The sequence below is a fragment of the Aquarana catesbeiana genome, linkage group LG02 (genome assembly GCF_042186555.1).
Source record: "Aquarana catesbeiana isolate 2022-GZ linkage group LG02, ASM4218655v1, whole genome shotgun sequence".
Lineage (NCBI taxonomy): Eukaryota > Metazoa > Chordata > Amphibia > Anura > Ranidae > Aquarana > Aquarana catesbeiana.
In genome coordinates this window covers 669753159-669778256 of record NC_133325.1, presented here as the reverse complement: position 1 = coordinate 669778256, position 25098 = coordinate 669753159, and the positions used below count along the sequence as shown (strand labels likewise).

Below are 25098 nucleotides of genomic sequence, written 5' to 3'. Positions count from 1 at the left end.
ATACGTTATATCACATTGTTTTTATTATTGCTTATTATTGGTTTGACTTTTGAATGCTGCAATATGGTCCAGAGTACAAGGCACACCGGCAACAAAAATATAACATGTGGAAGAAAAACCCAGATGGGGCCCTTTGGATTCCTGAAAACATACTTTGGTGCAGATTTCAGTTTTTCAGGTAAGATGTATTTCTGCACAGGCTCTTTGTGAGGCAGCACTGGGGAACAGGAGAGGTGCTACTAGTGAGTGAAAGGGAATTTTCCAATCTCCAAACATATAAACATAATGGTAATTTACTCCACCAGCTGTTTAAATGTAAAGTTTTTATAAATCAACAGAAGCTTAAATTTGAACCACTTCCCTGACATTTGCAGAGAGAAGTGACACAGGAAAAAAGCCAATGGGGTTAATTTACTAAAACTAGAAAGTGCAAAATCTGGTGCAACTCTGTATAGAAACCAATCAGCTTCTAATTTCAGCTTGTCCAATTAAGCGTTGACAAAAAAAAATCTGAAAGCTTATTGGCTTCTATGCAGAGCTGCACCAGATGTTGTATTCTCCATGTTTTAGTAAATCAACCCCAATGTGTTTTTGTTGCGTTCATCCTGATTGACAACCTGGCCTCAAATTCTTTATGCTGAACAAGAAGCAAGATGCTGACTTTCCGTTGAGGAATAACTTGGTCTCTAGGGAAAAACTGAAACAGAGTTTTTGTTCTTTGGCTAGGCAAAGGTGTGTTTTTATATGCCTAATAAGCCATACCTGGATGAGCTTTCTGTAAACAATGGCAATGGCAATGGAAAGGGTCGCTTTTAAGCACAAAAATTAGATTCCCTCATCTCTCCCTCCTAGCCGCCTTTATTCCACTGTGTCTTTTTTTTCTTTTAAATACCTTGTGTAGCAGAGATCTACTCACTTAAAATGAAACCTTACCCATAACAACTTGAGAAATATGAATGTTCTTTAAAAACTACCAACATTACTGTGTGCTGTACATTGCCTCCAGCATTGCTCCTGTTTCTTCCTGCTGGAGGCTGCCATTTTGCTGAAGCCCAGAGCCCCTGAACAGCAGCAAGTCATAAAGCGTAACTAAACAAGTCGATTTAACGGTTTCAAAAAATTGTTACATTTCTGGAACTCCAGGATTGCTAATTGTCCTATTTACTTGTGTCCCCAACCAAAGCTAAGAAAGCAAGTGTGTTACTGGCAGAATCACCAGGTGAAATAAAGGAAAAAAGAAAAGTAATTCAAGCACCACATTCGAGAATTGGTAAACTGCAATATAGTACATTTATTGTTTTTAATACCACTTTAAAATGGGAAATGTCCAATATGCTAGCAATTTGCTGACAATGTTTTATTGATGTAGGTATTCTTGACTGTAATGATGACACATGTAAAGCCTATCATACAAGATTATTTACTGCTTGCCTTGCTAAAAAAAAAAAAATGCATCCTGTGCTAGTATAAATGGCATGGAGAATCTTTTATGCTTCTACAGTTCTCATGTATCGAACGAAGGTTACATTGGGCAACAGGGGTTCTTTATATAAAATATATCACATATATTTAACCTCAAAATGATTTCATGTGAAACATTAGTCAAGCATTTCCAAATAGCTTTCAGCCAAAAAAACATCCCTGTGCACTCGCTAAAAGAACTCATGAGGGTAAGTTGATAACCAGCATGGGAATTCACACTCATGCGTTGCAATGCTGATGAAAAGGCCTTTAAACATATTGTAGAGTTTCACGTTTTGTTATCCTAGTGCTGAGGAACGATATGTCATGTAATGGAAAAATCAAAGCATTAATAGGACAATTGTTTTTTTGTTTCTGTTTATACTTTATTGCCCTTTGTTCTTGTCTTCAATGAGTCACATGTGCAGCTATTGAACATTCCTTTTCAGCATGGCACTTATTACACGGCAAGATTTTCACAGCAGAGAACACATCAATTGATGTGGCGATTCTGTTGTTTAATTGAAAAATCAAAACCTTCCTGTTATGTTTGTTTTAGAAGGACTGACTTCTGAAAGTTATTTGCTTTCCAAAGCAATGGAATAAATATTTCCATAAAGACAGAAAGTTGGAATTTGCCAGTCTGAAATATAGGCCTGTTTTCGATCATATTGTTTACTATAGTTATTTTCTCTTGTTTATTTCTCCAGGTATGTAAAGGTTAAAGGTATCTCAAAGTGGAAATTTTGTTGTTTATCCAATCAGATGTGGTATATGTAGCTATATAGGTGACATTATTGTGCAAAGATGACTATTAGACTATGTGAATTAAATTATATTATTTTTATTTCATTGGTGTCTTAAAGTGTAAGTCCAGGCAAAACTAACTCTAAATGTAAGGAAGATAGGGGGCGCTAGATACCATATTATTCAAGTGCTCTAAATAAAAAAATCTCCTGCATTACCAAAAAAATGGAAATGTAAGAAAGCTAGGGGGCGCTAGATACCATACTAATCAAGTGCTTAAAGTAAATAAATCTCCTGCATTACCAAAAAAATGAAAAACATAATAATGACAAATCATAATTAGATTACACATTGAAGTGCCCACAATAGTGAAAAAAATATATAGTGATTGATTGTCCACATAAAAAAGTGATTTGAAGTGGTTGAAGTGATATCTTTCAATATTATCCCAATCTTGTTGCTGTAAACAAAAGGTTTTCCATCACCAAAGGAAAATAAGAAAAGGAAAACACCTCGAAGTAGTAGATATCTGCTTACCAGATACCAATGACTCCTTTAGTTAGAAAGAGAGTCACTAGCGCTTGTGCAGGGTTGTGCCTGCTCACATGGATGGCCGGACTGTGGTTGGTATTATAGGCATGGATCGTTCCCGTCAAGCTCATTCAAGATAGGATAAGGATACATAGGAAACAAAAACAGTCTCCATAGCGTAAAACCATTTATTAAAAAAGTAAACAAATTAAAAAGCCAAATGGCCGCTTACATTGATGGGTGCCTACTCGGCACTGGGGCTGCTTGCATGTCAGGGTGACTTCGCAGTCAGAAAAAGCCTTTCATGTCTCCTCCACGCTGGCGTGCGTTCCAGCTTACACAGGGGGGCAGCCAAAGGATCCGGATGTTATTGGGTGATAGGACATGTGACCACGTACCGCTCCGACGTACGTTTCGTAGTGAACGTCTTCAGGGAAGCGTACGTTGGTCACTGGAATGGTGGTTTTTTTTGTATCTATTGCTTGCAATGAGCAAAATACAGATGAAAAGTGTCCAGTGAACAGCGATTATTCCTTTTATTGATAAGCGTGTTAATCAGCAGGGTCTGGTAAGTGGGTTACCTACAGAGCTGTGGCACAAGTGGTGTGGTGATGGAGACTTTGGATCGCTGCTAATATCTTCTTCCACGATCGTCTAGTTTATACTCACCTGCCTTTTCTTAATGAACTTTCACTGAGTGGATCACCATTTGATACTTTATGGACTCTTAAGCAATTTCATTGATATTTTTAAATATTTGCTATTTTTGCACTAGCACTGCTAATGTTTTAGAAATTTTTCTTAGACATATATTTGATGCATTTCGTTTTAGTATAGCAGCTGCTGACTATTGTTTTATCAATATTTTCTCTGTGTGCGCTGAGGGAGGGATACTGAACATAGTTTTTTATCTCTCATTCTTTGATATGAGTTACAAAATTTACTGACAGAAAAAAAGTAAAAAACTTTTTTTTTTTCAAAATATTTGGTCTATTTGCTCTATTTGTGTGAAGAAAATGATAAAAAATTTGTTTGGGTACAGTGTTGCATGACCGCGCAATTGTCATTCAAAGTGCGACAGCGCTGAAAGCTGAAAAATGGCTTGGGCAGGAAGGGGGTGTAAGTGCCTGGTAGGCAAGTGGTTAAATAAAAAGTTACTATTTCAAAAAGCCTAGTTTGTGTGTTTTATTACATAGGCAGATTCTGCTTCCTACTTTACAGCAATGGCGTCCCTAGGGGGGGCAGAGGGGGCCCTGACCCCCCCAACATTATGCTGTGCCCCACCATGTGCCCCCCCCCCCCAATAAAAAAAAATTGTTTTTTTTTTTACAAAAAATCAATGTCTAAGAGGGAGAGAGTCCCCAGTCAGCTCCTGCAGGTGATTCCTCCCCCCTCCCTCTGCTTGCTGACACTGCATAATGCAAGCGCTCACACAACCACGGCCGCCCGATCTGCTCCTTCCCCTGCATCCTCATTGGCAGGGAGAAGAGCGAGTTGCAGGAAGGACTCCACCAGGACTCTCAGTTACTGGAAAAACAGACTGATTTCTCCCATCCTTAGGACAGGAGAACCAGCCTGTAAATTCCAAGAGATGCCAGTGGAACCCCACAGTGGCAGAACACCAGGGCCCGGAGGCAAGACAACCTTTGCAACCCTGATAGTTCTCCCACTGCTTTGGATCCTTATATTTTCTTGGTATGCTGGTGACATATATCTCTTGTTTTCTGTCACCCTGGGGGGGGCCCCAATACAGTAGGAAGGGAGCTCACTGCAGAACATGTGAAAGGGCCATTGTGGGGTCGTAGTAAAGGGCCCCAGGATATATATATATATATATATATATATATATATATATATATATATATATATATAATTGCATTTTATAGTTGCCCCCCTACTTTTGTCCCTGTCCCCCCATGTGCCCCCCCTAAATATGAAAGCTGGAGACGCCACTGCTTTACAGTGCTATTCACTGTTTCCACTTTACAGCTTCTTCCCATAATATAAGCCTATTGGACTGATTTACTAAAAGGAAATGCAGGAAAGCAGGGAGAAATTGTTATTTCATATTTGTGTGGCAAATTCTCATTAGTGTGTGTGTATCGGGAGAATACAATTGCTTAAAGCAGATGTAAATCATATTCCCAAAAAAATAATCAGTAACATGCTTACCAGTTTTTTTTTGTTCCTTCATTTAAAAAGATTTCAAATAAAACGTGCAAATACTTATTTCCCATTTTTATTAGCAGCAATGTCTTCTCTACTCAGCTCCGAGCTACAAGGGTTGTGGTCAGAGATTATTATTGGTACCTTTAAAGTCACTGGCTGACTACAGGAATGTTGTGCATCAGCGCGGCTTCCTGTAGTGAGATGAAGGAGTGCGCTTGGCAGGCTAACAATGCGACCAAAATAAATTGGACCCTGTAATTAGCATTGTCACCTGCAAGCAGAAGATACTGGCAAGATCAACTGATATTTCAAGGTACTAATTACTCACACATAAAAAAATCTTGCTATGATATATGTAAAATAATGAAAGGGACCACGTTTTGGGGTTTACAAACAATAGCTTAGACTCATCAGTACGTATGTTGTGGTCTCCATTTTGCAATGCGCATTGAATATTAAAACAGTGCTTTATATGCTGATAAGTTGAATTAAGTAATGTGTGTGTTAAAGGTTTTTACCCTATAAAAACAAATGATAATGTGACATGCACCATGCGTACTCATTTTAGCTTTCCATAAAGAATAAAGAACAAGCGGATGAATGAAAGGTCCTCCTCCTCCATTCCTAGTGCTGTTTCATTTATGAAAGCTATAGTACAGCTTCTATGAATGGAGGAGTGGGATGTAAAGAGTAGGAATTTAACATAAATACCCTTACTTATGCTGATTCAAAAAAAAATGCTTGACTAAATTTAGGCTTTAAGTTATGACAAGGCACATGGGCCAAACAAAGAAGCAGATCCGAAAAACCACTACCCCATACTCACGACAATACATAAGGCAGTGTAAGTATGTGTATTCATGATTACAACAAGCATTATCAAGCCTTGTAAATACTATGACAATATGATTGTTTTTCAGTCTGGTTCACTGACTTATCAATGCAAAAACATACAAGCAAATTCCTTTAGTAAATTACATAGTTGCCAACATTGCAAAAAAAAAAATCGGGATACTTTTTTGCATGTAGGCGGAGCCTTGCTATAATTAGGGAGCGTGGCATTCTTTTGTAGGCGGGGAATACCGTAACAGAAAAATGCGGCGCGTGGTGAAAAATGGGCGTGGTTTGAGCGGAATAGCGGGCGTGTCGTAAATGGACGTGGCTCGGAAGGGGTGTGGTATGAGATGAATGAAGGATGGAGGGAGAAAGAAAGAAAGAGGGAGAGAAAGAAAGAAAGAAAGAAAGAAAGAAAGAAAGAAAGAAAGAAAGAAAGAGGGAGAGAAAGTAAAAGAAAGAAAGAAAGAGGGATGGAGTGACAGCAGGCCCAGATCCTACACAACAGTAGATATATGTGTATTCCAGAAAGTTTAACAAATCAGCAGATAAAGATACTCCAAACACCTGGTGTTGGCGCTTCAATCATCCCGGCACCAAGGTTGTTATGGTGTCAGGATGATTGAAGTGCATTATTTCTATTATTACATTGTAATATAGAATGAAATGATTTAACTCACCATAATGCAGAATCAGTGGAAGCCCTGAGCGTGTCACCTGCCACATCGCCTGCCACCAGATGCCATCAGGTGTCCCCAGCGGAGTCCTCCCTTACATCAGGCATTTCCAGCTGACTCCTCCCTTACATCAGGCATTGCCAGCTGAGTCCCCCCTTACATCAGGCATTGCCAGCAGAGTCCTCCCTTACATCAGGCATTGCCAGCGGAGTCCCCCCTTACATCAGGCATTGCCAGCAGAGTCCTCCCTTACATCAGGCATTGCCAGCAGAGTCCTCCCTTACATCAGGCATTGCCAGCAGAGTCCCCCCTTACATCAGACATTGCCAACGGAGTCCCCCTTACATCAGACATTGCCAGCGGAGTCCCCCCTGACATCAGACATTGCCAGCGGAGTCCCCCTTACATCAGACATTGCCAGCGGAGTCCCCCCTGACATCAGACATTGCCAGCGGAGTCCCCCCTTACATCAGACATTGCCAGCGGAGTCCCCCCTTACATCAGGCATCCCCCAATGGAGCCCCCCCTTTCCTTACATCAGGCATTCCCAGCAGTAGAGACTCTCTCCGCCACCATTACTAAATAGAATGAGACAAAATAGCCGGGTGGCTGCCAATAGCAATTGAGCTGCGGCGCCGCCCACCCCCCGCCCCTTCCCACATCAGGTCACAGACAGACGGCAGCGGGGCGGGAGGTGGGCGGTGCCACAGCTCAAATTCTTTTGGCAGCCACCCTGCCATTGCTAAACAGTAATTTTCGTGAAAATGGCGCCCAGTGGAGACATTGTCTCTGTCGGCCACAGATCTTTAGCGGCGGTAGCAGCGGTAGCGGCGGTAGCAGTGGTGGCTGCGGCAAAAAAAATTAAATGAAAAAATCAGTAAAATAAGAATTTCCCGGGACATTTCCCGGGAATGGCTAAATCCGGGAAAAGGGTCTAAATCCCGGGAATGTCCCGGGAAATACGTGACAGTTGGTAAGTATGAAATTAGACCCTATGAGTTGCTTGAACCTTTGCAAGCAATGCTTGTGTTTGTTGATATTTTATCTCAACACTTATTTAATCAAGACAGTGTTCCCCTTATTGCTTAATCTACAAAGCTTTTAACACAATTAAAAAAACGTAAGTGGAAGCATGTAAAAATGTAAAAGTCATATCAAGCTATATTTAAAGTTGAACATCGGGCAGATACAGAAAAAAAAAAAAACAGCAATTAACAGTTATGTATTCATTAAAAGAATAAATGTTTTTTTTTTTCAAAGCAGATACCTGAATTTGACTTGGTATGAGCTTATTACTATCCCCTGTAGAGTGGCTCCCAGACCAAGAAAAGGTGGGGCAACACAAGCAGCCAATCAGGTGGTCTTCAATGCATATGGGCTGCCAAGTAACATTCTGACAGGGGGATAGAGCAGAGTAGCAGAGGAAAGACTCATCATTGTCCAATCACTGTTGTAGACTTTGAGGTGACCATGCTGTAATGCTTAACTTCAATAGAGAAAATTCAGATCACCATCTTGCTGTCTTTTAAAACTGTGTATTTTAGGACTCGATAGGCAGGAATAATCTTTTGACAGATAAAACAGCTCCCATCAGTGGCGTCTCCAGCTTTCATATTTAGGGGGGCACATGGGGGGACAGGGACAAAAGTAGGGGGGCAACTATAAAATGCATATATATATATATATATATATATATATATATATATATATATATATATATATATATATATATATATATATATATCCTGGGGCCCTTTACTACGATCTCACAACGGCCCTTTCACATGCTCTGCAGTGAGCTCCCTTCCTACTGTATTGGGCCCCCCCCAGGGTGGCAGAAAACAAGAGATATATGTCACCAGCATACCAAGAAAATATAAGGGTCCAAAGCAGTGGGAGAATTATCAGGGTTGCAACGGTTCTGCCACTGTGGGGTTCCCCAGCCTCCTCTTGCTGTCCTGCCCCTGCTGTTGACAGCGCTGGTCTGGCATATCTTGGAATTTACAGGCTGGTTCTCCTGTCCTAAGGACGGGAGAATTCAGTTTGTTTTTTCAGTAACTGAGAGTCCTGGTGGAGTCCTTCCTGCAACTCGCTCATCTCCCTGCCAATGAGGATGCAGGGGAAGGAGCAGATCGGGTGGCCTTGGTTCTGTGAGCGCTCGCATTATGCAGTGTCAGCGAGCAGAGGGGGGGGAATCACCCGCAGGAGCTGACTTGGGGCGCTCTCCCTCTTAGACATTCTCTTAGACATTGCCTTTTGGAAAAAAAAAATTATTGGGGGGGCACATGGTGGGGCACAGCATAATGTTGGGGGGGTCAGGGCCCCCTCTGCCCCCCACCCTAGGGACGCCATTGGCTCCCATGTCTGCATTTGAACTGTTAGGCCCTGTTCATGCATATTGCAGTGACCTGCATTTTACCGCACTGCAAGAATGCTGGTCACTGCCAGGACATATAGAAAACAATTGTGTTCTATGTGTCCTGTTCATACCGCAACGCGTGTCATTTTGCATTAAATTGCTACATCTATGCATTTTAACATCATACAATACATATACATATAAATGCACATCAAGGCACTGCAAACAAAAGTTTTTTTATTATTTTGTCCCTTACCCATATGACAGCCACCATAGAGGGAAATAGAAAGTGTGCAGTGGAAAACTGGCTACAGAGGTATCTCAATGGCAGGCTTTATGAAATAGATGAGTGACATTGGTAATCCTTCTCTAAAACTGCTCTTTACTCCCATGTTGTGTGAGCAATGGATTCACTCAATAGCACTGTTTGGCTTGCCCCAATCTCCTCATCTGCCTCCTCAATATAGCTAGCACAATCTCAATGTTTAGAGCTGTTATGGTAACTATCTCATTTACCAATGCCTCTCCAAAGCAATGTTAGTCTCTGTCTTCATTTATCTCCCTCACTCCTTCTCTCGACCCACAAATAGGAAAAGGATGTGAAGTCAGAGGAAATAACCTGAAAATTGCATAGCAAGTTAACATGCATAAAAATGAGTGTCAACGCACATCAATGGAAGGCAATGTACATCCAGTTTTCAAGAATTTTTATGCATTTTAATGCGCATTTATGTGTGAACAGGACATACATGAAGCATGAAGTTCAATTTTAATGTAGACACTGCAATAATAGCTGAAAATATGTGCTAACTGAAAATACTGTTCACCTTCAATGTAAATTTAGTTACTGTTGAATAGAAAGCACCATTCTAGATCATGTCATAATGTGGTGCACAGATCAAATGTGTATCTATTTATCACTATATTGATGCTTTGGTATTAAAGGAGAAGTATAGCCAAAACTCATTTGGCTATATTTCTACTTTAGGTCATAGGAGTGCAGTTTGTTCTGCTAAAGTCCACTGTCGGATGACGTTACTCAGTTGGTCCAGGCTCTGAAAAGATCCCAGCCATATGATCAGGATCTACCCAGAACCCTGGATCAGCACCTGGCTCAGCTTATTTGGTGATTCGCGAGAGCCTGAGACAGCCTCTCCCATTCCCTCCACAGCTCAGCTCTCCAGTGACCGCTGGAGGGGAGAGAGCCATTGACTGATAGTCCCAGCTCTCTGCTCAGAGCAGAGGGGGAGAACTGAGCGATCAGTTGTATTTAATCACTCAGTTCTCACTACAGAGTCAGCGGGGGACAGATTAAGCATTGGATCAATGCTGAATCCATCTAGGTGAGTATAAATCTTTATTTTTTCTAAGTCTAAACTTGTCTTTTAAATACTGGGCCTCACCTCTGAACTTTCTTCTATTTTTGCTCTACATTTGTGTCTTTTTTTCTTGCTGTGACAGCACGTTCTGTCCTGTTCATTAATAAGGTTAAACATTTGTAAGTAAGACATTCACAAATCATGCCAGCGGTGCGTGCTGACTAATGTTACTTCTGGGACTGGCTTTCTGGTCCCCTGATATGTACTGAACGATATGAGAAAAATGTGGCTTCTCAGAAAGTAAACAAATAATCCAGAATTTTTCTCACATCAGATTTAATATTTTCAGAAAAGATTGGTACAGATTTCCTTGCATCTCAGTGTAGTAAAGAAATTATAATATGGACCATTTCACTTGAGGCTTAATTTTTACGGCATATGATAACAAAAATGAATTCATTAATAATGCACCAACAGAGGACATACTATACAAGGAAACAATTCATGTCACTCCATTCCCCTAAAAGAGCTTGCACTCTAATGTCCCTGCCATGTTCATATACACACATATAGGGCAAATTCAGTCAAACACCAGCTAAGCTACAGTATAATATTTAACAGATTCTCTTTATTGAAATCTTGTAATGCAGTGAGTCTGGTGCCATACACCATCCACATCAACTTCATTGGTATTCAGAGGTATAAGATATATCTTCTACTCCTATTCAATGCTCTGTATTTACTAGAAAATAGTTGAAGCTTAAAACCTAAGCATGATACATACTGTATAAGGATTTTCATGGAATAATTTTCAGACGATCTTAAAGGTCATATTCACAGTCACCTTTCTTATAACCTTTGGTACTCTCAAGCCATGGCAAAAACATCTTTTATAACTTCTCTGGTCAATTTCTGCTCAGATATGGTAACTCATACAACCCCTGGCAAAAATGATGGAATCACCAGTCCCTGAGGATGTTCCTTCAGTTGTTTATTGTTGTAGAAAAAAAGCAGATCACAGACATGGCCAAAAACTAAAGGCATTTCAAATGGCAACTTTCTGGCTTTAAGAAACACTAAAAGAAATCAAGAAAAATAATTGTGGTGGCCAGTAACAGTTAGATTTATAGAACAAGCACAGGTAATAAATTATGGAATCACTCAATTCTAAGGAAAAAATTATGGAATCGCCCTGTAAATTTTCATTACAAACACTAACACCTGCATCAGATTAAATCTGCTTGTTATGCCCCGTACACGCGATCGGACATTGATTGGACACTCCGAGAACAAAATCCATGGATTTTTTCCGACGGATGTTGGCTCAAACTTGTCTTGCATACACACGGTCACACAAAGTTGTCGGAAAATCCGATTGTTCTGAACGCGGTGACGTAAAACACGTACGGCGGGACTATAAACGGGCAGTAGCCAATAGCTTTCATCTCTTAATTTATTCTGAGCATGCGTGGCACTTTGTGTGTCGGATTTGTGTACACACGATCGGAATTTCCGACAACGGATTTTGTTGTCGGAAAATTTTATAGCCTGCTCTCAAACTTTGTGTGTCGGAAATTCCGATGGAAAATGTGTGATGGAGCCCACACACGGTCAGAATTTCCGACAACAAGGTCCTATCACACATTTTCCGTCGGAAAATCCGACCGTGTGTACGGGGCATATGTATGTAGGTAAAAAGGAGTGATCACACCTTGGAGAACTGTTGCAACAAGTGGACTGACATGAAGCATGGCTCCAACACCAGAGATGTCAATTGAAAAAAAGGAGAGGATTATCAAACTCCTTAAAGAGGGTAAATCATCACGCAGTGTTGCACAAGATGTTATTTGTTCACAGTCGGCTGTGTCTAAAACATGGACCAAATACAAACAACATGGGAAGGTGGTTAAAGGCAAGCATACTGGTAGACCAAGGAAGACATCAAAGCGTCAAGACAGAAAACTTAAAGCAATATGCCTTGAAAACAGAAAATGTACAACAAAACAAATGAGGAACAAATGGGAGGAAACTGGAGTCAACATCTGTGACCAAACTGTAAGAAACCACCTAAAGGAAATGGGATTTACATACAGAAAAGCTAAAAGAAAGCCATCTCTAACACCTAAACACAAAAAAACAAGGTTACAATGGGCTAAGGAAAGGCAATCGTGGAATGTGGAGGATTGGATGAAAGTCATATTCAGTGATGAATCTCGAATCTGCATTGGGCAAGGTGATGATGCTGGAACTTTTGTTTGGTGCCGTTCCGATGAGATTTATGCAGATGACTGTCTGAAGAAAACATGCAAATTTCCACAGTCAATTATGATATGGGGCTGCATGTCAGATAAAGGCACTGGGGAGATGGCTGTCATTAAATCTTCAATAAATGCACAGGTTTACATTGAAATTTTGGACACTTTTCTTATCCCATCTATTGAAAGGATGTTTGGGGATGATGAAATCATTTATCAAGATGATAATGCATCTTGCCATAGAGCAAAAACTGTGAAAAAATTCCTTGAAGAAAGACACATAAGGTCAATGTCATGGCCTGCAAACAGTCCGGATCTCAATCCAATTGAAAATCTGTGGTGGAAGTTAAAGAAAATGGTCCATGACAAGGCTCCAACCTGAAAAGATGATTTGGCAACAGCAATCAGAGAAGGCTGGAGCCAGATTGATGAAGAGTACTGTTTATCACTCATTAAGTCAATGCCTCAGAGACTGCAAGCAGTTATAAAAGCCAGAGGTGGTGCAACAAAGTACTAGTGATGTGTTGGAGTGTTATTTTGTTTGTTTGTTTTTCATGATTCCATAATTTTTTCCTCAGAGTTGAGTGATTCAATAATTTATTCCCTGTGCTTGTTCTATAAATCTGACTGTTACTGGCCACCACAATTATTTTTCTTGATTTCTTTTAGTGTTTCTTAAAGCCAGAAAGTTGCCATTTGAAATGCCTTTAGTTTTTGGCCATGTCTGTGATCTGCTTTTTTTCTACAACAATAAACAACTGAAGGAACATCCTCAGGGACTGGTGATTCCATCATTTTTGCCAGGGGTTGTATAATCGGAGGTGTGAGTTTGGGTAGGTGCTAATGTTTTTTTCTGCCTGTATATCCAAAACCCCTAAATAAAATTACAATTGACGTTATTTTAAAAAATTAGTAAAATGCTCGTTGTTAAACGATTGCACCACCACTATTGCAGAAAATAGTGCATTCTTAAAACTATATGCTATAAATATATGTAATGCTAGTGCTGGCTATATGAATCACGGACATCCTCTTATCCTCGCCTGTGGTATGAGGATGAGCGGACGTCCGTGATAGCCTGAACACTGACTGCTGGGAAATTGAGTGTTCTGCCTATCACAGACGAGGAGGAGGCGCGGCTTTTGAACACTGGAATGGCCGCCGTGTGTTTTTATGACACGCTGATCAGTGCAATGAATGATACAGAGCGGCACGCAGTGCCTGCAGATCGCCACACGGAGGCATGCACAGGACACAGAGAGGATGCAGACTGACACAGGGAGGCTGCACAGGACACAGGGAGGCATACACAGGACACAGGGAGGCATACACAGGACACAGGGGGGCATACACAGGACACAGGGAGGTATACACAGGACACAGGGAGGCATACGCAGGACACAGGGGGCATACACAGGACACAGGGAGGTATACACAGGACACAGGGAGGCATACGCAGGACACAGGGGGGCATACACAGGACACAGGGAGGTATACACAGGACACAGGGAGGTATACACAGGACACAGGGAGGTATACACAGGACACAGGGGGGCATACACAGGACACAGGGAGGTATACACAGGACACAGGGAGGCATACACAGGACACAGTGAGGCATGCACAGGACACAGTGAGGTATGCACAGGATACAGGGAAGCATGCACAAGACACAGGGAGGTATATACAGGACACAGGGAGGCATACACAGGACACAGGGAGGCATGCACAGGATACAGGGAGGCATGCACAGGATACAGGGAGGCATGCAGCTGCAGATGGGCATTGTTGACCCTCTTTTTCACTTACAGTAGCTGTTGCATTTCTCACCCTCGGCTTATACTCGGGTCAATAAGTTTTCCCAGTTTTTTGTGGTAAATTAGGGGCCTTGGCTTATATTCAGATCGACCTATACTCAAGTAAATACGGTATTTATATTGTATGCTTAGCACAGACATAAGCTATCATTGCATTTGTTAAGCGCATACAGTTATGAAAATACAATATTTGTCACAATAGCACAAAAGCACAGTAACACACCCATATTTGACCAATTCAAATGTATCTTCTAATGGTATGGCTTCAGCAAAGTACATTCTGATTAGTTGCTGTTAATAGGAATAAGCACTTTACACGTTGCCCTCTTAGTAGATACAGTGCCTTGAGAAAGTATTCATACCCCTTTAAATTTTCAACATTTTATCATGTTACAACCAAAAACATAAATGTATTTTATTGAGATCTTATGTGATAGTCCAACACAAAGCGGCACATAATTGTGAAGCGAAAGGAAAATGATAAAAATAAATATCTGAAAAGTGTGGCGTGCATTTGTATTCAGCCCCCTTTACTCTGATACACCTAAATAAAATCTAGTGGAACCAATTGCCTTCAGAAGTCACCAAATTAGTAAATAGATTCCACCTGTGTGTAATGTAATCTCACTATAAATACAGCTGTTCTGTAAAGCCCTCAGATGTTTGTTAGAGAACCTTAATGAACAAACAGTATTATGAAGGCCAAGGAACACACCAGAGAGGTCAGCGATAAAGTTGTGGACAAGTTTAAATGAGGGTTAGGTTATAAAAAAATATTATGAGCTTTGAACATCTCAGGGAGCACTGTTCAATCCATCATCCAAAAATTGAAAGAGTATGGCACAACTGCAAACCTACCAAGACATGGCCGTCCACCTAAACTGACAGGCCAGGTAAGGAAAGTATTAATCAGCGAAGCAGCCAAGAGGCCCATGGTAACTCTGAAGGAGTTGCAGAGATCCACAGCTCAGGTGGGAGAATCTGTCCACAGGACAACTATTAGTCGTGCTCTCCACAAATCTGGCCTTTATGGAAGAGTGGCAAGAAGAAAGCCATTGTTGAAAGAAAGCCATTAAGGAGTCCCGTTTGCAGTTTACAAGAAGTCATGTGGGGGACACAGCAAACAAATGGAAGAAGGAGCTCTGGTTAGATGAGACCAAAATAGCAAAAACGCTGTGTGTGGCAAAAAACTAACACTGCGCATCACCCTCTACACCCCATCCCCACAGTGAAACATGGTGGGGGCAGCATCATGTTGTGTGGATGCTTTTCTTCAGCAGGAACAGGGAAGCTGATCAGAGATGATGGGAAGATGGATGGAGCCAAATATGGGGCAATCTTAGAAGAAAACCTGTTATAGTCTGCAAAAGACTTGAGACTGGGGTGGAAGTTCACCTTCCAGCAGGACAACGACCCTAAACATACAGCCAGAGCTAAAATGGAATGGTTTAGATCAAAGCATATTCATGTATTAGAATGGCCCAGTCAAAGTTCAGACCTCAATCCAATTGAGACTTAAAAGTTGCTGTTCACAGATGCTCTCCATCCAATCTGAAGGACCTTGAGCTCTTTTGCAAAGAAGAATGGGCAAAAATGTCACTCTCTAGATGTTCAAAGCTGGTAGAGACATACTCAAAAAGACTTGCAGCTGTAATTGCAGCAAAAGGTGGTTCTACAAAGTATTGACTCGGGGCTAAATACAAATGCACGTCATACCTTTCACATATTTATTTGTAAGAAAAATTGAAAATCATTTATCATTTTCCTTTCACTTCACAATTATGTGCCACTTTGTGTTGGTCTATCACATAAAATCCCAATAAAATATATTTATGTTTTTGATTGTAACATGACAAAATGCGGAAAATGAATACTTTTTCAAGGCACTGTATATACTTATATTGATGGCAAGTGAATGGATCTGCAACTACGACAGGACATTGATCTATCATGAGATTTAAAAATGAGCAGTTGTGAAAATAAGGGTTGTACGTATGCACATTGTACCAGCATCTCTTGGTTGAGGGGTCAACCCTCCTGCTATATTAATGAGATAAAGTGCAGAAGGCAGGAGGATTCGCTGCCTACGTACAGTATTAGTATGTTTTAGCCTTTGTCAGGTCTTAAATTTACCTTTATCGAATCACATATTTTGTCATATTATTGTATGCCTTAAATGCTCTGGTTAATTATTCAAAATCAGGTTTTGTGACATACATTTTATGTCCAATATACAGGTTTTATCATTTCTTACATGAAGCACCCAGGGGTTTAGTCAGGGATGCTCCTCACAAATTTACTTGCCGGAGTAGTTACCCTGGTCAATTGTTAGAGATCCATTGATTTCTCCCTAAGCTTGGCTTGGTTGTACTTTTCTCTTCTACCACTAGGTGGCCAGGCATTTGGTGGTATTAGATATGAGAAGGACAACACAAGGTCAGGTTATGGGTATATGGAGTATCTCGGCCAATGGGCAGGGGTTTTCTTGAATCCCTTGGCCTGCTGGGAGAGCCTATATATTCGGGTGGAGTCAGGTGATCTATGTTCTGTGCCACCTGGACAGCTGTCTGGGCGGACATGTGTTGTGTGCCTCAGGCTGCTAGGCTGGAGACTGGGCCTATCCCGGGGGCATCTGGCTGCTAGTGTGTGAGGGCCTATCTGGAAGTAAGAGAGCAACGCAGGGTTGGGATTGCGGTTTGCAGTCCAACCAGAAGTAACGGTTCTGCGGCCGGAGAACCTGTCAGTGGTCGGAGGTAGAAGGGAAGCTGTCACCACAAAGAGACCAACCACCTTATTACCAGAGACCACAATGAGTAACGGAAGCAAGTACCGGAGCAGCATTCTCACCGAATGGGCACAGTGGAGAATCGGGAAACTTCAGGCGGTGATCAAGTCAGGGACCCAACCAGCGGCGGAGGTGACAGAGTCAGCAGGGGTGAAGCTTGAGAAGTATCTGGAGTGCCAAGTTAGGGACCCAGTAGGGAAGCATGGGTGATGCTTGAGGGAGATACCACCGCAAAGATTTGGAGGAGCTCAAGGGATTCAGAGTCAGTGAATCAGAGGGTCTAGTGAGATACCGGGAGCTCAGTGTTAAAGAACTACAAGAGGTAGTTGTAGCAAAGCTGAAGGAACTGTTACGTTTGAGTTAGGAACTGTTAAAGACTGTTGCCATAGGAGACAGCATTCCTGCATGTGCAAATGTGGCACCTTTCTGGGGCCTTTCCCTGTACAGCTGTCCTCCTATTGAAGTCTCGGAGTCTGCCAATTGAATTTACTACTCCTAGCCCTGACCCTCTTTCCCCCAAAAATACAAAAAGGACTGTTAAGAGAAATAAAACCTCTTTTACATCCAAGAAGTGTCTGGCGTCCAATAACTTTGTCCACCTTGCACCCACTATGCCTCACAACCCACCACATACAGAAGGATGTCCGCTATCTTTGGCCTGGAAAGTTTTCATTAAACTGGACAAGGCCAGAGACCTCGCTACATTTCACATTTTAGTTTCTTGTTGGAATAAATAATTATTCCATTCTAAAGGTGTCTTAACACATCCTAAATCACACATTATGGCCATTGTAAACATAATCACAAGCTTTTGCCTGTTCCTGTTCTGTGGACAACAATACATGCATTCTCATCACTTCATGATTCTTGAATAGTGAATGGGATGGGTCTGATTATAATCACCTGATCACTCCCAGTGTTGTAATAGGAAAAACAAAAATGCATTGGTAAGTCAGCCTTATAGACAGAAAATTACACATCTTGGGAAGTTTTGCACATGTAAAATGTACTGACTATGATCAGGTGTCATGGCTACAAACAAGACACATTTTAATTTGCAGTTAGTTTTGGAAAATCATAGCACCAGCAGACTAAAATGGAAAGGTACGTTTTAATAACATTAAATTACAAAATGAGTAAACACTATATGTTGATATAATGATTTTTTTTTTAACAAAAGCAGAGTTTTCCATTAAAGAGGAATTCTAGGTATGGCACCTTTTACAAAATTACACTAGTCCAGCTTGGGCTAATGTAACTATGCATATACCATATCTGTGGGATCCCTCTAAAAGAGGGATATTACTGTAGCAGACACCATTACTCCAGCGGTTGCACTGCTGCATTCTGATCACAGGAGGACAGCAAATCAGCAAGGGTGCCATAGGGAGAAAGCTTTGCATTTCCTCAATTAATTCCAAGCATTTTCTGATTGGATAAAGTGGAGAGCATAATGTCACTGCCCCGCCTCCCAACCTCATCCAATCAGGGAATTCTTTGCATTCATTGAGAAAATGCAAAGTATTTTCTGAATGGAACCTGTGGCAAACGACTGACTGCCTGTGATCAGAATGCAGCAGGGCAGCCACTTGACACAGGACCTGGAAGTTAGTGGAGATTGCTATAGTGACAGTGGGGTTGATTTACTAAAACTAGAGCAAATACTGGTGCAGCTGTGCATGGTAGCCAATCAGCTTCTAACTTCTGCTTGTTCAATTAAAAAAAAAAACAGAAGCTGGTGGGTTTCTATGCATAGCTGCACCCAATTTTGCACTATCCAGTTTTACTAAACAATACCAGTGTCTACTACAGTGTCTACAGGGATCTCACAGGTATGGCATATGCATAGTAAAAATTAGTTTAACCTGGACCAATGTAACTATGTAAAAAAATGCTGTACTTGGATTTTTTTCTTTAATTCCCTTTAATTTGTATTTGTAACCCCTTAATATTGTAAAGTTATAAGCTTCAGATGACACTGCCCCTAAATAATTTTGTTTGAGTTTTGATTATTTTATGCTCTAAAGGAGATGCCTCTAAATGTGTAAATTCTATTGGTATGAACAATTGTTGTGCCTTAAACATGTCAACTGCCGAATACATCAGTTAGAACATGTTAAACTCTGAACACACACGCAATGACAATGCAAACACTGGCAGTGAATACTTGTTTTTATTACTGAGACAGTTAAAAACAACTTAGGCACTTTGATCATCACAGTAAATTAGGCAACATGTTGAAATGTTGTTCCCCTTGTAGAAGCTCTGTCTTTAATTGTGTCATCTTACTCCTGGTCCTTCTCCTCACCATGGGTGATAACATAACATAGATTCTTGTAATCCAAGTTCCCAGCAACATCTGGGGGGAAGGCATGGAACATCTGGCTGATCTATGACATGAACACAATATAAGGTTACATCAGATCTCAATAAAATCCCAGTAATATCTTTTTTTCATGAGTTCAGCATTTTCTCTTGTGCAACATGTGGCAATATGGTACACACATGTGACGTTGGCAAGAATTGTTTGTGTTGCTTTGTTCAAAGGGATATTTGTCTGGCACCAGCCTTAATAACCAAAAAATCAGATTTTACCATCTTGCTGAGAGAGCATAAAAAAGAAAAAATCCTCAGAATTATCATGATCATCAAACACTAGAACATCCAGGGAAATGTGATGCGAAAGCTAGTTTGTTTTTAAAATAATTCCTTAGGCCTCTAAGGTGCTAAATCTGATATTTTTGGAGCAAATTACAGTCAGCAGACACTATGGAGTGGATTTACTAAAGGCAAATAGACTGTTCAATGTGCAAGGTAATGTTTACTTTGCAAGAAAATTTCCCTTAGTTTAGTAAATGTAGTGAAAATTTGCTTTGTGAATGTGGTGAAAATATAAAAATATATTTTTGCTTGTGCATGTTTAGATGATGACAGTCAGGTGCTTTTTTAAAATGAATTAATACAAATTTTGAAAGATGTAAATTAAATTAATTTGTCGAGTTGTGGCATTGGACTGGATCCACAGATGATGGCAATCACAAAAAAATAAAGCTAGTGGTACTGGTAATGTCAATAATGGTGCTGAAGCAGTAAATGGTGACAGGTGATTGTAATAGAGACATAGTGAGCAGCTACTGTTGCAGGCATGGGATACTAGTTTTTGCTGAGTATAGACTCTGAACAGATGGCACCATGGCAATGACATGAGTATATGTGAAACACCTCGGACACTTTTCAAAGGTGCACTGAGACTTCTTTTAATGAAGCTTTAAAGTTACCACTATCAGAAGAAAAACATTTTGTTTCTGTATTTATGCAATGGGGTAGGAGCAAACATGGCTACTTAATTACATCAACATCATTGCTCAAATGGTCATCTATTGGAGGGTTCCTAATGTTCAACATTAGCCTAAGTTAAATAGATGAGTGGGTGGGCTAAGAGAAATATAGAGTGTGTTGTTTAGATATATCATATATAACCAGGCTGACTTTGTATTTTTTGAACTGTTTGGTTATCCATGTATTAATTGACTTTTGCTAGCTGTTACAATGATACCTGGACCCTAAAGAGCAGTGGACTTGGAGAAGACTGTGTATGCGGGATTGATTGAAAAGATTTCCTAATGTGGGAACATTTCTTGCAAAAAATGTTCTTTTGTTTATAAGAGAGTACAATTGCAACAAGCTTGAACGGCAAAGAAAGCATAAGTCAGAAGGGATTTTTCTGGTGGTGCCCAGCAGTGGACAGTTCCTACAGGAACCTACTATTATTTAATTGCCTTCAATAGTGAAAAATCTGGCTTTAGGATGGGCAAATAAATAAAATCTATCCAAACAGTTCAAATCAGCTTTGTGTCCAAATACAAAATTTTACCCGTGGCATTTCTCATGGATATTGTGAACAAACCTGGGCAGCAGGAGTTCTTATTTGCTAATTAGACCTACCTAGACAAAAGCAATGCAACTCATTTGTCCTGCACCATAAAATAAATAAGTCTGTACTGGTTTAATCATGGTTAACTTTTTGCAAATTACAAGATAATTAAGCATTCATACCTCTTCTTGACTGAATCTGTCCGCTTGAGTTGTTAGCATTTCCCTAATGCTGTCACATAAATGAATCAAAAATTAGATCTGCTGTTATAGTATATATATACATCAGATATATCAATCAATAATGCAATACTTATGGCCCAAAGTTATAAAGATCACTGACTCAGGTCTTTGAGACTATTATATTTCAGTACTGAAAGGAAAATGTCTTTAAATGTTTTTTTTGTAGTTTGCATTTCAGAAAGTAATTACACAATAATGGAGGTGCAAAGTAAAAAAAAATAGGAAACATAATAATATAATAATCCACTAACTGCATACATACAATTAAAAATGACAAAAGCACCTAGACCTTTACATCATAATGCATTCATGTTAACCTGAACTAGAGATGAGGTTTTTAGATATAGAGGATGAAGTGTGACCTACAGTTTCGTATCTTTCTAATAGTTTTGCATGATGGATAGGACACTTGTGAAAGCATCGCACCCATAGAGAGGTTGCTGGCAGTCTTAGGAACCTTGATCAGTGCCTTTTTACTGCGCCCTTATTCATAGACATACCTGCACATCTAAATGTTCTTTGAAGATCAATCTTAGACTACTTAGATTAAAAAATAATAATTTGTTTCTTTTATCCATGGTATCTCAGCAGCTAATACTTTCTCTCATCCCCTGGCTTTTCCAATAGTAAGATCTCACTATCTTTTGAAACCTCCTGTTGCATTCTCCATAATATGAAATGATTGAAACATTCCACAGGGAGAGTGAGAAACCCGCCATAATGGCCATAGAAGGTGTACAAATCCAGGAACCCAAGCGCAAATATCTCATCAATAGAATCCTCAAGAAATATAAGATATTGTTAATAGTCTCAACTTTTCAGCATCTACCAGAACCTTAGTATTCAGTTTTGGGTAGCCTAAACCTTTGAAGAGACACTGCTGCCTTTCCTAGGCCGGAAAAAGTGACAGTGTATACTGCCCTGGGTGGCTGCATGTTTACGTTTAAGTGGGTGGTCGGGTGGGGCGAACTTGTTTGGAAAAATCATGGTTTGTACCCCCCGCCACCCATGTATACAAGGCCTAAAGATGTTAGCCTTTTAAAGAGACACTGCCCCTTTGCAAATTAGAAGGTTAAACTGACTGCTAAATTAGAGTTATAGAAGGCTAAATTGCATTTATATTGTGTTATAAGATGTTAGCCTTTTAAAGAGACACTGCCCCTTTGCAAATTAGAAGGTTAAACTGATTGCTAAATTAGAGCTATAGAAGGCTAAATTGGATTTATATTGTGTCAGGAGTTCCCCCACAGTTGTGTTCTCTCTTCCCAGAGACAAGCTAAAAAACAGCAATTGGGCAAAATTCACAAGGTGGATTGCGTTTTAATGAGTTTCATGAGGTGGATTGAGTTTCTTCATTATAACTATATTTTTGTAAAAGTACGTTCCTAAATCATGAGATGCATACATAACTATGCAACAGCCAATATTGATATGCTACCTTTAACCTAAAACTGTACATAAATGCACATTGAACATAACCCTTAATGCATAAAAATGGATTGGTTACTATTCATTTATTAAAATAATGTTATAAAAATGATATACTTACTAATCTGCTTTTATATGGCCTTTTGCATCAGGATCAAAAATCTTGAAAGCATTTAGAATAGTTTCTTCTGGGTCTGTGCCTAGAACAGACATAATTCATAAAACATCTGTCTTCATTCACATCATTTTTAATGCGAGGCAAGTCAGTTCCATATTTAACTATCTCCCTAGATGTCTTAATAAATGATGAGTTATCTTTAACATTCTACTCATTCCCTGCTATACTGAAGAGTCCACTACCAGAAACTCCTTTAGCACCTTGCAAAGTTTAAATTACTAAGAGAGTGACAGGGCCTGGGGGAGAGCTGTCAAGCTCTGCTGAGTGATAAGAGCCTATTAGACAGTGCCATCATTGATGTCTCACTCAATATTTGCAACAAAGTACATTACTGTTTGTTACCTGGAGGCTAATATCGTTATTACATTTTCTTTGCTGGACACAGATAAATGTACTGGAGGGGTCAAGGAGTCAAATGTTCTACTGAGATTCCTTTTCTTAGAAAACTAATAATGTACAAGAATGGCTATAATTTTTAGCTGGTCTCTATGATATATCTATTATGTTACAATATATAATAAAAATGGGCAATCTTCCATTAAATTGAGGTTATCAGTTATATACCATTTTTTGTGATCAACAATGGTTAAGGTTTGTTTATTTTTCTTTGATAAAAAAAAGTAGTTCATTTAAAAGAGAACGTCAGCTGCAAGCTGATTTTGGAAGGAACTTTGAAAGTGGAACCTGGTGATTTAACCATTGATTGTGGCTTCTGAGATCTAGTGTTCAACACACATCACAGCTTGGTCATATACCTCAGAGGTCAGGAACCTTTTCCAGAAGTGTTAATTTACAAGCATTTGGAAATTGGCATGTCAGTGAAAAATAGCATCCTGAGACCTCAGATCAGCATCAAATCTTGCACCTCCAGACCTCAGATCAGACGCAAAACATGCACCCCAGACCTCAGATCAGACCCAATACATGCTCCTCCAGACCTCAGATCAGACCCAATTCCTGAAATTTTAATCCCAAGATCAGACCCAGTTCATGCACCTTCAGGCCTATGATCAGATCTGATTCCTGCAGGTTAAGATTCAGATCATGCCCAATTCTTGTGCCTTCAGACCTCAGATTAGGTCCAATTCCTGCACCTTCCGAGTGTCTTTAACCACTTCAATACAGGGCACTTAAACACCTTCCCACCCATACCAATTTTCAGCTTTCGGTACTCTCACACTTTGAATGACAATTACTCTGTCATGCTACACTGTATCCAAACAAAATTTTTATCATTTTTTTCTCACAATTAGAGCTTTCTTTTGGTGGTATTTAATCACTGCTGGGATTTTTCTTTTTTGCGTTATAAGCAAAAAAGTGCGAAAATTTTGGAAAAAAACATTTTTTTTTTATTTTCTATTGTAAAATTTGCAAATAAGTCATTTTTCTTCATAAATTTTGGCCAAAATTTATACTGCTACATATCTTTGGTAAAAATAACCCAAATTAGTGGATATTATTTAGTCTGTGTGAAAGTTATAGAGTCTACAAGTTAGGGTGCAAATCACTGAAAATTGATCACATCTGATCACACCTGATGTACTAAAGGCCTATCTCATTTCCTGAGACACTAACAATCAAGGAAAGTACAAATACCCCACAAATGACCCCTTTTTGGAAAGTAGACAGTCCAAGGTATTTAGTAAGAGGCATGGTGAGTTTTTTGAAGTTGTAATTTTTTCCCACAATTCTTGGGAAAATGAAGACTTTTTTTTTTTTTTACACAAACTTATTGTATTGACAAGTTATTTCTTGAACACAGCATGCGCATACTTGCAACCACACCCAAAAATACATTCTGCTACTCCTCCTGAGTATGGCGATACCTCATGTGTGAGACTTTTACACAGCCTGGCTACATACAGAGGCCCAACATGCAGGGAGCACCTCCCAGGCAATTCTAGGAGAAAAATTACACATGTAATTTCATGACAACCTATCTCACTTTTGAAGGCCCTGGAGCACCAGGACAATGGAAACGCCCACAAAATGACCCCATTTTGGAAAGCAAACACCCCAACGTATAATCTATGAAGCATAATGAGTCTTTTGAATGACTCATTTTTTTCCAGAAGTTTTCGGAAAAGTTGGAAAAAAATGAAAACGCATTTTTTTTACACAAAGTTGTCAATTTTTAAGATATTTCCAACACATAGCATGTACATAGCAAAAATGGCACCCCAAAATACATTATACTACTCCTTCTGAGTATGGCAATACCACATGTGTGAGACTGTTACACAGCCTGGCCACATACAGAGGCCTAACATCCAAGTAGCCCCTCCAGGCATTCTAGGAGCAAAATTACACATATAATTTCATGACGACCTATCTCCTTTTTGAAGGCCCTGGAGCACCAGGACAATGGAAACGCCCACAAAATGACCCCATTTTGGAAAGCAAACACCCCAACGTATAATCT

The 25098-nt window shown here is 40.0% G+C and overlaps 1 protein-coding gene across 1 annotated transcript in view; it reads right to left on the bottom strand.

Annotated features, from left to right (window-relative positions):
• Window positions 1-19108: 19108 nt before the first annotated feature.
• The window catches only part of MYL10 (myosin light chain 10), a 98600-nt gene continuing 92610 nt past the window's right edge, over window positions 19109-25098 (bottom strand). Inside the window, exons 5-7 of the mRNA XM_073618033.1 lie at window positions 22620-22698; window positions 21011-21059; window positions 19109-19344 (exon numbers count right to left, since the gene is read on the bottom strand). Coding sequence (XP_073474134.1) covers window positions 19240-19344; window positions 21011-21059; window positions 22620-22698 — 233 coding nt within the window. The 3' untranslated portion in view covers window positions 19109-19239. The remainder of the gene's footprint in view (window positions 19345-21010; window positions 21060-22619; window positions 22699-25098) is intronic.